At 32.2% G+C, this 15,570-nt stretch overlaps 1 protein-coding gene across 22 annotated transcripts in view; it reads left to right on the forward strand.

Moving 5' to 3' along the window:
* Positions 1-14,781, forward strand: part of LOC138309051 (uncharacterized) — a 115,523-nt gene extending 100,742 nt beyond the window's left edge. For 18 of the 22 annotated variants that reach the window (XM_069250152.1, XM_069250154.1, XM_069250157.1 and 15 more), the window contains 8 exons: positions 567-644; positions 1,815-1,832; positions 4,487-4,703; positions 6,027-6,093; positions 6,628-6,801; positions 8,060-8,210; positions 9,102-9,283; positions 11,563-14,781. In XM_069250152.1, coding sequence (XP_069106253.1) covers positions 567-644; positions 1,815-1,832; positions 4,487-4,703; positions 6,027-6,093; positions 6,628-6,801; positions 8,060-8,210; positions 9,102-9,283; positions 11,563-11,566 — 891 coding nt within the window. In that variant the 3' untranslated portion in view covers positions 11,567-14,781. Of the gene's footprint in view, positions 1-566; positions 645-1,814; positions 1,833-3,897; positions 4,082-4,486; positions 4,704-6,026; positions 6,094-6,627; positions 6,802-8,059; positions 8,211-9,101; positions 9,284-11,562 lie in introns of all 22 variants that reach the window. The other 4 variants (XM_069250153.1, XM_069250165.1, XM_069250169.1 and 1 more) reach the window with 4 other exon arrangements.
* The last annotated feature ends 789 nt before the right edge of the window (positions 14,782-15,570 follow it).

Raw genomic sequence — 15,570 nt, forward strand, 5'->3', positions numbered from 1 at the left:
AACAGTATTTCTGGTGTATTTCCTAATCTTTATAGATTTACGTGATCCTCAGGACCCTGTCTTTTTCTTCTGCGACTTTTCAACTATTATGTATATACAGCTTTCTCTGCAAGATTCAACGGATGTTTTAATACTTATGTTTATGTATACATTATTTCTCAAGGACAACTTCAAATGGAATTTGATTAAAACTTACAATTTAGTCGTCATTAACTAGTTTTAATTAGATTTTAATTTAGTCGCCGTCAACTAATTTTAATGTAAATTTTTAATTAGAATCTAATTCAGTCGCTGTTATCTAATATCAATTGAATTTTTTTATTGGGATTTGATGTAGTCGATACCGTAACTAGTTTTAATTGGAAATTATGTAGTTTATTAGTTTTGATTGGCGATTATGTAGTCGTTAATTAGTTTTAATTGGAATTTAATGTAGTCGTTCACTACTTTTAATTGAAATCTAATGTAGTCGTTAACTGGTTAATTGGAATCTAATTTAGTCTTTAATTAATGTTAATTGGAATTTAACGAAGTCGATAATTAGTTTTAATTGGAATCTAATTTAGTCTTGTGACCCGATGTGGGAGTATTTGGATAGAACACGACCTACCACTATCAACGTTAATAACCAAATGGACCATAACGTACGTCTCCTGTGTTGATGGTGAAGGGGTCAAAGGTCATGTTTTAAATGTGTTAATGTGCCATTGTCCAGTCGTGATTTCCTGTGGGATGTCTATATGTCGTTCATAAGGACACATGTGATGGGACTTGTGTAGGGGCAAAAAAGATCTTTCATTCATTTATCAGCTGAGAATGAGTGTCAGATTCCTTATTTTTACCTTATGGTGAAATAAAAATGTAGTCTAAAGATGGGATCGAATTTGTTGAGCGTTGGTGTGGATTTTAGCTGTGCATGAAACAGATGTTTGGTTGCAAGGAAATTCATATCAGAGTGTAAACTATTTTTGAAATGTTATTCTACTAATCCTGAGTTTATGGCATGGCACATCGTCCTTCGTCAGTCTGTATTTGAATCCATGGAAAGGTCCACGAGAAGGTGGGGCGTGGAGGGGAAAATTTGTTACATTTGTTATATTCCGATGGGATTCTCACCCTTTTACAGTATGAAGCCGTTCTATTAACGACTTAACAGCAGATATCAAAATCACAATCACGATTCCAATCAAATCACATTCCTTGAAATTTATATCCTAGATTTCAAAACATTCTAAGCATACGCAATCCACATCCATTGAAAATAGATTTTGTATACAGTATTACTTCTGAGAAGAAGGCAGTTGATATGGAGTTTAAATTATTGCACGGAACTATAGAAATAATTTGGATTACAATCCCCTATATATATATCCATCTAGAACTTTTTCGTATACATTTAACTAGGGCTTAGTGAACTATGTGAGTGACTTAGGCCCTCTGGAGATCTTGCTGTTTGTGAGGGAAAGTTAAAGAGTTGTCGTTATTAATAACAATTAGTTAAAATGAAGATTGCACTTTAAGTTAAAAAAACAACATTTAACGTAATGTAATGTTGATTTGATCTAGTATTACCCATACAGTTTCAACTATGATATCTTTAATTTATAACTTAACCTGGCATTAGTTGAATAATAAATTATTTTTCAAAAATTATATGACAAACAATGCATGTTGATAAGTTGATAAATAGATATTATTTTCGTAAAACGAATGGATATTTTTGTGTTTGTGTGTATATAAATCACCTGTAGTGAAGGGTTTTTTTCTCGGAGACCTTTAAGTTAAAGTTTTTCCTCAATTCGTACATATTGCAGATCCTTAAAATTGAGCAGGTAAAAAATACCCCGACTAATTAACAGAATAGTAATATTATATATTGGTATATTTGTCTGGACAGGCTGAGGTACTGTTAAAAATCAAGTTACACATGTATATCATTTTTTGTCGTAACATATTTAATGATATCTAACAGGTTTGTGATACACGTGTACATGGTGTAGGTTTTCATTCAGTAAAAAGAAAATCATGAACTAAACGGAAGATGATGACGTATATTAATAATTCCACCAATGGAATACTTTGGTGTCGCCTGTAATATAATGTTAAACTAGTTAAATCGGCCAAACCTGGCGATTACGATAAGCTACAGCGCAGTAGAATCACTCTGATAAAATGGCGGCGATCCATTGGTATGATTACTCCGTAACGGAGAACAGGGTGACCCTTCACAATGTAAGGGGATTCTTCACAAAACAAATGCACCATTCTGTAATTCTAAGTTTAGTTTATAAGTGGAACAAATTAATTAACGAGGAACATTTTGTAAATCTTATTTTAGCATATAAGTCTCACCAATCCGAGATGACATAGCCGTTGAGTTTGGTTTTCATTAATTGTTTTATATCTCTGAAGATGTTCGGCGATTCCGCTGTACCTACTAATGAACGTGCCTGGTACATGGAGGCCTGGTTAAAGCTACAGGTGGGGGATCATTGTCACACCAGTGTCAGTCGTGTTTGTGACAGCTACTTTTTGTTATAGGCTAGATTTAGTCTGAAAAAGTTTAATCTTGTCTGCAAATACATCATATTAGTTTGGGTGTTGCAATTTTGAATTCTCGATTTTGCCAGTGTAATGGAATTTAAATCGAGAAAACTACTTACATGTCCCAATTACAGTTCTAATATTATAAGGAAATAATTATAGTATATACATATAAAAATGTTCATGATGTTTTCTTTTTAAGGCTGTATCTTAAAGACCTAATTTGACTGAAATGCACAGGAATAGTTTTGTGTTATCAGATAGTATAAATTTGATTAGTTTTAATTTACAATAGGCTGTGGCTAGGCTGTGTCTCGATTATAAAGGCTAGAATGTTGTATGATTTCAGTTTAAGTTATCAAAAAACAAGGATTTTGTTTGCATTGCCAGTCATAGATTTAGTTTCTCTTCGTATATTATTCTATTATTGATTAAAGAATCAACGAAAAAACAATAATATAAATCCTTATATTATCCTTAAATTGTGAAGATTCTTTTTCAATTTGAAGATTGATCAACATTATGATTTTAGAACAAGCATGTGAGACACACTGTGACATTATATGAGAAACAACTGAGGCTATTAATCCATGCTTGAGTTTGCTTGTCATGTAAATTAACTAATGTGAAAACAATAACCTATATTATGAACAAATAGTAGTTGTGAATAGAATCTTGCACTTGTGCATAAATGCGATGGATTTAAAAAAACAAAACAAAAAACCAAAAAACAAAAAGATGGTTGAACTTAATGAATAAAGTCTATATAGTAAATCATATCTAGTGCAATATCATCTTTCGGCTATACCATATCGCTGAAAATATTTACAGGGATGGTATGTTTTCAATTTCGCAAAGCATCAAAAAGTTGCAGTAGTTCATTTCATCATTTGAATTCTTAAAAAAAAATTGAGTACAAGCAAAAATATTCTGTTTTATGGTATCAGTTGAAAAATATACTGTATAGTTGACTAATTTCACGGGTAGTAAATTTCGCGATTTAATTATTTTTGATTCGCTATAATAAGCTGAATAGGTTACCTTTCTGTGATCATTTCATCTCATTCGCAGATTTTTGATTTTGCGGAAATTAACATAACCGCGAATACAGCGAAATTATACCGCCATGAATAAAAAATAACTATACAGTATTTGAAATACTAACTAAAACTAACATTTGTTTTACTGTGTTAATATATAATCTACAGTCGTAATCTTATTATAATACGGATTTGATTGATTAACATGTTTACTCATGTTTGGCTTCATTTTTTTTCTGCGTGGCTTCTTTTGTCTACATCGTCACTGACCTGTGTCTTTACTGACCCATGTGAAATCTCTGTGATGGTATAGTGTGAGTTAGAAGATGGACTGTGTTCTTGCCCAAAATCTTTGATGCCCATTCATCAGCAGCTAAATCGGTCGCTAACAAACGATGAATTACAGCGCCGCCTACAGGTGGCGCTAAATGAAGGAACATCCAACATCGCCCAGACGCTTGTAGGGTTAAATATTCGCACGAGTTATACCCACGCAGGTAAGCTTCGATATGATACTGATGTGCTGTTGACGAATGATATCTCTGCGTATAAGTAAGTCTGTCAATTTATTTTCACAAATCTAAAATCTGATATTTTTGACGAAATTTCGGATGTCTATTCTGTGAAAGAACAGACTAAACTTTCGATCAATCTAAAGCTTTAGTCGAAAAAGAAATTTGATTAACGTGATTTAAAACTTCCGGATGTCTGTTATATGTCATAACTGATTAAACTTTCAATTTAGTCTAAAAGATTTTGATACGATGTGAAAATGAAATTCCCGTCAGTTATACTCTGGCAACAGTCCTACTAACATACATAGAGGTATCGTATGTTCCAGTACAATATAACTAATTTTAGAATTATTTTTGAATGTTTTCTTTTTTCCTTGGTTCCATAAGTGCGCGACCACCGACAGTGATGAAATGCCAGAACCCAGCTTTACACATTACCCAAGGAGAATTGTCTCATTACAACAATCTCGACCTCTGACCCCTCCGGCTTTGAGACGCAATTTCCGTATAGCGTTATGCGAGGGGATGCCAACAATAGCTGAAACACTGGCTAGGCTACGTCCCCGAGAATCTTCTTTTCTGCGACAAGAATCAACATTTATAGGTTTCAATTTTTGTTTTAGCGTGACGTGTCCTGGCAGTGGCGAATTATCGCTTTTGAGTGATTACAATTTGTTTGGTGCAAAAAGATACTAATTCGTTTCATTTGTACAGTTTAACCTGGATTGCTACCTCGAACTTGTGTACTGTAAAAGTAGAAATTTTCGCGAGTGTTTAATTTCGCGATTTGCAACCATCAAACTTTCACGGTGTTGTTATTTTCACGATAGATGTACATATACATTCCGTCTGTTGGCAACATTGTTCATACATTCACGAAATATAACAAATTACGCGCGGGGTAAATTTTTGCGATCAAGCGACCTTCGCGTAATCAGCGGTACTTTCCACGGTTACTGAATTCGAAATTCTGAAATAATTTATTTTTGGTTTTCTTAACTTTAAAATGAACTTTTCACTTTAGAATAATGGAACACTGATTATATATATTTACCAGAGTACTGCCGACGTCTTGCTATCAAGGTTTAACTTCGTATTATTTATTTTCAATGATTTATTAAAAACTTTTACAGGTTTCTTTTTTATTGATACTAATGATGTTTGAACAAGTTGTTATATAGCGTTTTATATTCATGTTTGTTGTGGGTTTGAAAAAAAAGCTTTTTTCAGAACATGTTCTTAATTATATATATATTTCTTTTATTCATACTAATGTTTGAATATGGTGAGGTATATTTGTATTGATGTTTGTTGTGAGTTTGGAAAAGTTTTAATTTACTACTTAGGGACATTGAATGTTCTTATCCTCGATTCTTGTGGGTTACTGTCACTGTCTTTATATCCACCAGTTCAGTAGAAAAAAACCTGACCAATCATAGGCCTGCAGAGCTTCCTTTGAAGATCACAGAGATATGCGCTATGTTCAACTTCAAAACAATACCGTCAATCAAAGGATCTAAATACATATCTCACCTGGTGGTTCCGCCCATGGAACCGTCAATTTTGCCATGAAATATTCCAGGGGTGGATATCACGACTGTGATAGTAACCCCTGAAGTATCATTGAGGACGGTTCTAATCATATTAGATTTCTAACATTTTGTGTTATTCCATCTAATCGTGCGGCCGATTATTTACACGATTTAACAGCTCATTATGAAATATGAAAATAATGTGCCTGTACACTTTTAAGGTTCCTTTCAAACGAGTTATTCGTTGGATTTAAAGTTCTTTAATTTTAGTGAAAATCGTGAAAAGTTGAACATGCGACAGATGCTGTTACATGTTTATTGCATGACTGTAAAAGAAATATTTAAAATTTCGTTTTCAATGTTTTTCTAGAAAGTGTTTTTGTTTTTAATTACAGCGGATACTTTTAGAGATATTGCGCCTGCGGTGCTGCCATCTACGTTACCTCAACCAAGGGAGATAAGGTAGGTCAGCTGACTGACAAATCAGCTTTGGTATCTGTTGTATCTAACCTTAGACAGTTTATAATTAATATTGTTAATGTATATTAGTAAATGAAAACACGCATGAATACAAACCAGCCGATGTAAAGTATTAATTTCGATTGAATACTAATATTTAATCAATTAAACACTAACTAGTAATTTTTTCATTATAGTTAGTTAATCAATTCAATATTTTTATTTGATCCCTTAATTTTTGGTTATAAAATCAAAGTTTTTACTGTTTTCAAATTGGATTGACTTTTACCAACACTTATTTTTGGTTCTAACATATAAAGAAAGCGTTAAAATCAAAATTAGCCAGCTGATAAAAATTAGAATATTTGAAATAATTATATATTTTTCTTAGTATTTGTATCATATAGTATATTACTAACATTTAACACACTTTTATTCCATTATTTGAAAGCTTTTGTTTATTTTTGATTGGCTTTTAACGTTTTAACCTTGCTGATTTATTGGCTAAGCGATCTAACACCGCCATGCTTTTTGCAGCTCTGAAGATGGTGGTAGTGAGAGCGATATCGATGGTGTTGCTACAACTATTCCCGTCACCGCCAGAAATAACCCTTACCTCCATCGAGACTCTACCGCTCTCGCATCTAATTTTCATCTCGCTGGTATTAGTACTGGTAGCCATGTTGCCAGTAGCAACAAGAAATTAGCCAGGTATATCTCTCAGCAAGTGGTAAACCAAATTAAACAATCGTCTTACAAAAGAATCTTAATCTCAAAATCTTCAAAACCTCGTATCTGTCGAACTAATCGCCAGATCCTGAATGTACCTCTGCGTGTTTTATTCAATAACTCTTTTTGGACTGTTCGTAATTTCTAATTGGGACATTTGAAGCATGCAACCATGCATTATTTCTAAGAAAGCGAACAATTTTAGTGTAGCTTCGTCAAGGTCATTGGTTATGTGACTGATCAGAATACCGCATGACCGACATATTGTTATGTCAGATTTTGACAAGGATTCTTGATACAATTGTGTCTCTTTTTTCAACTCCATAGATTCCTTGTTCCGCATGTTTGATTCTGAAATCGATCAGGAATTCAAAATAATTTTATGTATCTATAATCCTGAGAATAGGAAGTTATACTGTATAGCGGTTAAAATTTGAGGGTAATTTATTTTCACTATACATGTATTTGCGTTTCACTCAAATCCGCAAATCCTAAACAGCAAAAAATCCAGAAATTCATTCCCGTACCTAAGAATAATAGCTCAAAAACATGTAGGAATTAGTTAACCGCGAAATTTAACCCCTACGAATAATCCTGGATATGAAACCGTAAAATAAAGACCCGCGAATTTCAAGCGCTATACAGTATAACATATAGTTTCCTATTTTTATCATAATACCCGGTGTTAGGGGTGAAATATTCTTGATATAGTTACTGAAGCTATTTTGATCATTTATACAATAATCTGTGATTAATATATGTAATGTATGTTATCCTATTTACTAACCAAGCATGTTTTGCATGGTCCTTTAAAGGGACATTTCTTTAAGTTTGGACGTCGGGATAGTGTTGAAATTCTAACGATGTTTGAAGGTTGAAAACACTATAAATAAAATCACAGTTTATGAAATTTCGCAATTTCTTTATTTCTCATTTCTGCATCATAAAACTGTTTTAAAATGCCCTTAACTTGTGTTTATTTACGAGCAAAACATTATAACTATTTAGAGCATGCACATTAGTTTTGTTTCGAAAATTAATGTTCAATATATATTATCTTTATATGTTAATGGTTTGAAGCTATATTCAACTAAGGGAAAACTATAATCTCTTTGTTTTAAAACTTTCGTTGATACTGCAATACATGTAATAAAATCTGCCATTTGAGGAGTTTTAAAAGCCCAAGCTAAAATAAGACAGAGGACAAAGAATAAGATAAACGTCCTTTCTTTCACTTCAGATCCGGGACTTCGTATAAGACGTTCACGCGCCAAACCACGACTCCAGCCGCCACGGCTTCAACTGGATTCGTAGCCACAACACTCCCGGGAATGACCGACGATGTCTCCAAATTAGGCCGACAACGATTAAATAGGACGCCCGGCCCATTGGTAGGTGATTCGGTCACAGATAATTACACGGGTTTTTGTCTGCCCTAGATTCGTTTTCTTTACATGCTTCCACAATGAGAAGACCAGTGGAAAAGGGGAGGGGAGGAATCATCTAGGGTGTTAAGTTTCATCTTAGTTTTATGAACTCTTTTTTGACAACTTCCAAATTAAATGTAATTCTACAGATAAATTTTCGAATACATTTGTACTAATTATATTTTAATTAATGTCATTTTCAAATACAGTTTATACATCAATAACAAGCGAAAAAGTATCATATGTTTACATTTTGATCAGTTTTACAGCACAATACTTTCAACTACAATCAAATGAAATACCCATTTACTTCGGAGAGTTTTCAAAAACGTGAATGACGTATTTTTGCTTTTCACACAATTGTCCTCCACAGGGAGAAAATATGCAATTTAAACAATAAAAATGTCTACTTTTTTTTTTACAAATTATGATTTTTACGCACAATGCAAAATTCCATACTTCTAAAAAAGTGTCATATTAGAAACTACAATGATGTAAAAAAAACATTGTCAAGGATAGGATTTCCAAGCTCAACTTAAAATGGCATTAGAAAAGCACTGTTCCGAGGGTAGCATTTTCGCTGAAAAATAAGTGGTAGATTATATTTCATTAGATTCCATGGAAATTAAGAATAGTATGATACAACTGTATTTTCCATAAGTAGACATTAAATTTCCATTAGATTCTATGTAAAGTAGATAATATGATATTTTCCATAAAAAAACACATTTAAATAGACATTGGCTCATTTCTGGTAAGTATAAAGGGTCTCTGCATCTTTAAAAAAAACTTCTTAGAATAGAACTGGTAATCATGTTTCATTTAAATATTTCTTTTTGACCAATCAAAATGCAGACTGGATTGACCGAGGAAGCTATACATAGAATTTTAACGAGAAACTTGAAAGACTACAAGGGAAAGCCTCAGACTGCTCGAACAGGATCAAGGGACATAACTCAAATTCCCACTTCTATCCTTACCCAAGAATACATCAACATTGTGTTCGAAAGACTTAAGCGATCTGCTTCCCCGATTTCGTATGCATTATCAATATTTTGATATATTTTTTCAATTTTCTTCCATTTCGAGCTTCTAGGGGTGATAGTCTTTATGGACTTTGCAAATTTCTGACACAAACGCAGGCTTCAGTTAAGAGAGATGGATTAAAGAAACCGAAAAAAATACCATAAATTGAATCCACAAATTAAAAAATAACTAAAAAAATAACTAACATCGTTTATATCGTTATTATTTAATGCTTTCGCAGAAACCTGCCCTTAATAAGCCTATACAAACGGTCACATTTTATAACTCTGTAATTTTACAAAGTCCACGAGTTTCAGCTAATAGAGATTTTTTCTATCAAAAGATTCAATTTTAATACTAGATAAATTTCTATAATTTGATATTTGCTTTAGTACAAAGCAAATCTACGAATAAATTAAAAACCAAACAATGCATTTATTTACCGCATTAATATTAACTTCATCGGGGTATGAAATAAATTTTGTTTGTAGACAGTGTGAATCACCGTAGCGGATTCTCACAAAAGTAAGCAAAAACAATTTATTTTATAACCCGATGAAGTTAAAAATTGTGGATTAGTTTTTCTAAATCAATACGCAACAACGACGTCATAAAAACGTCGGGTTTTCGCGCCGTTCTCTGATTTTTTTTATTGTTGTTTGAAAAAAAAATGACAAGATTATTTTATAATCATTATCAAAAAAGCGCTTGTACAATAGATGGACGTGGCAGGTCAAAACTGTGTAACATTAAGAGGCGTACAATGTAGATTAGACCCGCATGGGTCTTGTTTCTAAAGCTGAAGTCTGATGTGTCAAGGCTTGGTAACCCATCGGCAGATATGTTCTTGGTGTAGATAGAAAAATCCTATTGGATACCGCTCCTCCCAAAATAGAGTAGATTTTTATATTTCTCTTATCTGTCTATCAAATAACCTCTTCCTTTCATCCACTTTCATTTTCCATAACGCAAAACAAAACACTAAAATATCTTGTACTTTCTTTGTTTACAGCGAAAACACAGAAAGCAAAATACTTGAATCATTTGTACTTAATGTGGTTGATAAATTTTGTTTACTGCTAAAGCAAACGTTAATTCTTTCTTTCCACCATTATCGGACACTGTGCATTCAAACATGATTCCAGTATAAACTGAGATTACTATTCTCTAGAATGTATTCTTTTATCACATCGATCATTGTCATGCGTTTATGTCCCAAATATTGAAAGACGCTGTAATGACACTTTGACGTCGCTGTCGACTGGTATACCCATAAGAAAATATTGGCAAGATATCACAGAAGCTTAGACAAGACAGGCAAGATTAGCAAGGCTTGTAGGTTATTTGAAACTGAAAATATATTTTACCTTTTTAGTTCCTTATTACTAATGTTTTTTATTATCGTCTTACTGGATTTTTTCCTGCATGTTATAACGCTATTTCCTGATCCAAACCTTGTTTTTCAAAAAAAGTTTTAGTGACATATATTTAGTAACAGCTAAATAATAACCTAGGTTATTGCAATGTTCCAAAAGACATTATCTTGTATTATTTGCTTTGAATAGGCATTAGCTAGATGTAAAATCCAACACATAGCAATAGGTTATAAAACATTTCGTTTTGTACATTATTTTGCTTTATGTTGAAGACGTAATCTTTGCAAAATGATAACAAATTAATTTCATAATTGCGATGAATTATGGTTACAAAGGACTTTCTAGTTATTTTATTACAGTTATATCTGGTTAACTCGGTCTCGAGTAATTAAGACTTTTTCAGTGTATCGTACACGTTTATCTCGACATTTTACCATGACCGTGCCAAAAACTTTTGTCTGTTATGCCATTGTCATGTTACCCTGGTGAGAGTTATATATGTTTATTACATGTTGGTGTTGGTGAAAACATAAATCTTTATTTCCGATACCTACATGCATTTATGTGAAATAAGTTTTAAAATATGTTTTTAGTAGTCTTCACTTTAAAATATGTTATAGAAATATTTATACTTTAACAGACCTTTTTAACATTTTTTTTTATAATTAAAATTGCTAAGTTATATATAATACAAGATTATTTCACATGTTTTGTGTTTTTACCTGACTATTTGGATAAAAAAAACTAAACTCATTCGTCTTGAAATGCTTCGTAAATTTTGTGGCTTTACAACTTACAATAAAATTACCGCCAGGATTGCAGTTTGGAATACATATATACAAATTAAGTTGAAGACAAACTAAAGTTGGGTTACATTTTCTTCCGGAGTAATTTGTTTTATTTCCATTTTACAGATAAGAGGGATCCAGGTGCGGGGAGATTCATGACAGTAGCTATCCATAGGAGAATATAAAAATCTCAACGTGATCATGACATGTTGGCAGATAAAGGGAGACAACTTATCTGTTTCTACTGACTTTCCATGATGACTAACATGTTGGCAGATAAAAGGGAAGATAATTTGTCTGTTCCTACTGACTTTCCATGGTGGAATTACGTGTTGCGAATGTCACCATGAAAACATGTTGGCATAAGTAAGGGGAAAACGATTCCATGGTTTCTACACTGAGAAGGATATATGAGGGAGACATATTCCTGGTATGAAATCGAAATAAGATTATGAATGTATGACTGGATTCCCAGTGAAGGGACATAACTCATTCAAGAAGATTGTCTTCATAAAGCAGTTCTCAGAATTGGGATTAATATTCCGCAGGGTTACGTTATAACGAAGACTCGAATACACTGTATACATGTATTTATCTCTGACAACCTTAACTAAATGAAAATAAACTGATGAAAGCTGTATTGATAAAGCTTTGACGGCGAACATTTGCGGAAGTGATAATAATAATCTTATATTTTTGAGGAGGAATCATGCACACATTTGCCAGACAGATATGGAGCTTATTAACTAGTCATTGTTTTATCCATATATGTTTGGGTAGACATAGCTGTGCCCTGAGAAAGAAATCGGTAATATTATCTGCTTACATACTGCTCACAAACTAGGTCACATAATATAACTATGTATCATTGATTTAATTTTCATCAACACTAGTTTATATTCGGTATCTCATGCCCAAGTTGCTTACATTCATCATGTCTGCACATAGCCAAGCTTTTATTACGCAAAAGAGTACTGTTAATCAACTTTCTTTTGTGCGCGATTTGCTTTCGCGAATTTCGCGATCAAATTTAATTCGCAAAAATAAATTTATGAGAATTAACATCTACATCATCTATATTGATAGAAATTCATTCAATTCTTAACTTTTTGTGAATTTTGATATTTACTAACTTCAGAACATCTTTAAAATCCGTAATGATTTCCTATTGACAGTTTTAAGCATTCCTAAAATACTCGAGGAATATTCATGAAACTGGGCCCTGGTGAAAATCTCTGTGAAAATGCATGTAAAAAGTCGCCACGAATATAGGCTGGATTGCAGTAATTCTAATTGTTAGCCTGAAATCCTTTGATTAATGAATATCATTTAAATTAGACTGTTTTAATCTTTTTGTGTTTCATAAAGTCATTTTCCTAATAATGATGCGTGCCTGAGGGGCGGGGCGAAGCCAAAAGGGTTGCCTTTTTATCCCAATGTCTACTTTAACATTGTTTTCCACTGAAACTATATACCAAAGATATCAATCAGTTTGAAATTCAAAATCAGTTTGAAATTCCTATTTCCAAATCATTTTGTTTATCTGAAAAATGGGGAAAGTTGTCTACAGTATAACCTGCCAAAAGCGGTCCTTGTCTAATCTGTATCTATAAGTGTATGGTGTTTTCATAATTTCATAAACCATTTTGTTCATCAGAAAAAAAAGAAAAACGTTTTTATATGTAATGTCTTTATATGGTCTAAATCAAGCAAACATTTTTCCTGTACCGAATACGTGGCAATTACAATAGCATGATGTTATCAAAATGAAAAAAATTATTGAATTAGCACCCTGAAACCTAATTTGCTTTCTAACAAATTTCATAGAGGATTGCACTTCAAATATAATATGGTCACGACCTCCATGAAATGGGGGCACCATTTTACTAATGTCCGTCCTATCGTGTCCCGATGTGTAAGACGATGATTTTTGTATTTGTATTTATATAAGTACTTCATTTACCATCATCACATTTTGTAATTATAATAAAGTTTATGATCCGTCCATTATACAACAAATGTCTTTATAATCATATTTTAATTTATAAGAATATTTATCTGTGGTATACATAGTATTCCTTATTTAATAAATTATTATGAATTTTTTTGTTATAATTATGTATCAAACCTATAATATTGCTACATCGGACTTAAATGCATCTTATCCGTCCATTCATGGGGTACTTTTTCTTCTGCAAAACAGTCATAGAGACCTTCATTGATAATAATCTTGATTGATAATAGCACCCTGAAATTCTTTCCTGTTTGCTCATATCAATGACCTTAATATTTCAAGGTCACAGGAGTCAAAAAGAAAGTTTGAACAGGCATCCAAAGTCCAAAAATGCCTTTTTACCAATACAGGTCAATGTGGCTTGTTCCATGTTCGATGTCGATTTATAATACTGTGATTATTCTAATTTTGGTACAATCAAGTTTAAGATCGAATCGTTTTGAACATTGCCAATAATTAGTACAATTATACATTACCGATAATTACTACAAGTATGCGTTGCCAACAATTACTGCAGTTACACATTACCAATAATTCCTGCAATTGTGCATTGCCAATAAATTAGTACAATTATACATTTCTAATAAATTACTACAATTATACATTACCAATAATTACTACAATTATACATTACCAATAATTACTACAATTATACATAATCATTAACTACTACAATTATACATTACCAATAATTACTAAAATTATAAATTACTCATAATTGCTATTATGCATTACCAAAGATTACTACAATTAAGCATTAACGATAACTACTACAATTATACATTACCGATAATTTCTACAATTATGCATTACCGATAAATACTACAATTATGCATTACCAATAATTACTACACTTATACATTACCGATCATTTCCACATTCATACATTAACTACAGTTATACATTACAAAAGATTACTACAATTATACATTACCAATAATTACTACAAATAAACATTATTGATAATTACTACAATTATAAATTACCAATAATTACTACAATTACACATTATCGATAATTACTACAATTATACATTACAAACAATTACTACAAGTATGGTATAGAAAATACAATTAGCGTAATACATTTTAGTGCAAATTTTCTTGCACAAAAAAGTGCTAAATAAGGTAACCATAATGCAAAAATGTATGTTTGTAGTATATGAATGTGTCGAGGGGAGCTGTAACTGTGCAGTTATTTATACATGCAAAAATGTATGTTTGTAGTATATGAATGTGTCGAGGGGAGCTGTAACTGTGCAGTTATTTATACATACAAAATGGAATATAGAAGCTGACTTAATAAATTTTATAATTGTTAAAATTCACAAACTTGTTTTGTTATTTGTTCTGTAATATATTTTACTTTATTTAATTGTTTGTTTTATTATGTCCTAAGTCCTATTAACAGCCATCGTCATTTAAGAACGGACGACTCCCATGTGTTTAAAAGTGTTTCATTGCCGACAGATTGCATAAACGATACTGCATCATGCATTTTGGACAATAATCGGTACACATGTACTCGTGTTTAATTAATACAAGAAATATAACATTACTTCATTCCATATGGGCAAAATTCCGTGTTTTTTTTTTTTTTTTTTTTTTTTTTGAGCGCAATTCATTATTTTTATCTTCAAGTTAAAAAAACAGCGATACATGTCAATGGTGTTAAAAATGTGAAATTGATAACTAAAAAAAATCACAAAATAATTTGTTCATGTTTTTTGATAGAGAAAAAAATAAGCACATACAATTTACAAGGGTTCGTTCTTCTGCGGATTGTGAAAATGGTAGAGATGTCATTTAATATCTCTCATATACATGTATATCTGCCTCAAAAGTAGAGATGGCACGATGTGCATCAAAATTGCAGTATCGTCAGTTCCTTACGATTACATAGGACGGGGATCCAGGAGTTCATCAAGGAGACGTCCTCGGACCATACTTCTAGTTGTATCATAACAAATAATAGGCCGTTTTGCAAAAAAGGGAATTTATATTTAATAGCCATGTTGTGTGGAAGAACAGAAAAATACTCAGTACCTATATATCAAGGGGTCCGACCAGGAATCGAACCCAGGGCAGTTTTCGATTATACGGTTTGACTTGTTGAACCTG

Source organism: Argopecten irradians, chromosome 15 (genome assembly GCF_041381155.1).
Source record: "Argopecten irradians isolate NY chromosome 15, Ai_NY, whole genome shotgun sequence".
Lineage (NCBI taxonomy): Eukaryota > Metazoa > Mollusca > Bivalvia > Pectinida > Pectinidae > Argopecten > Argopecten irradians.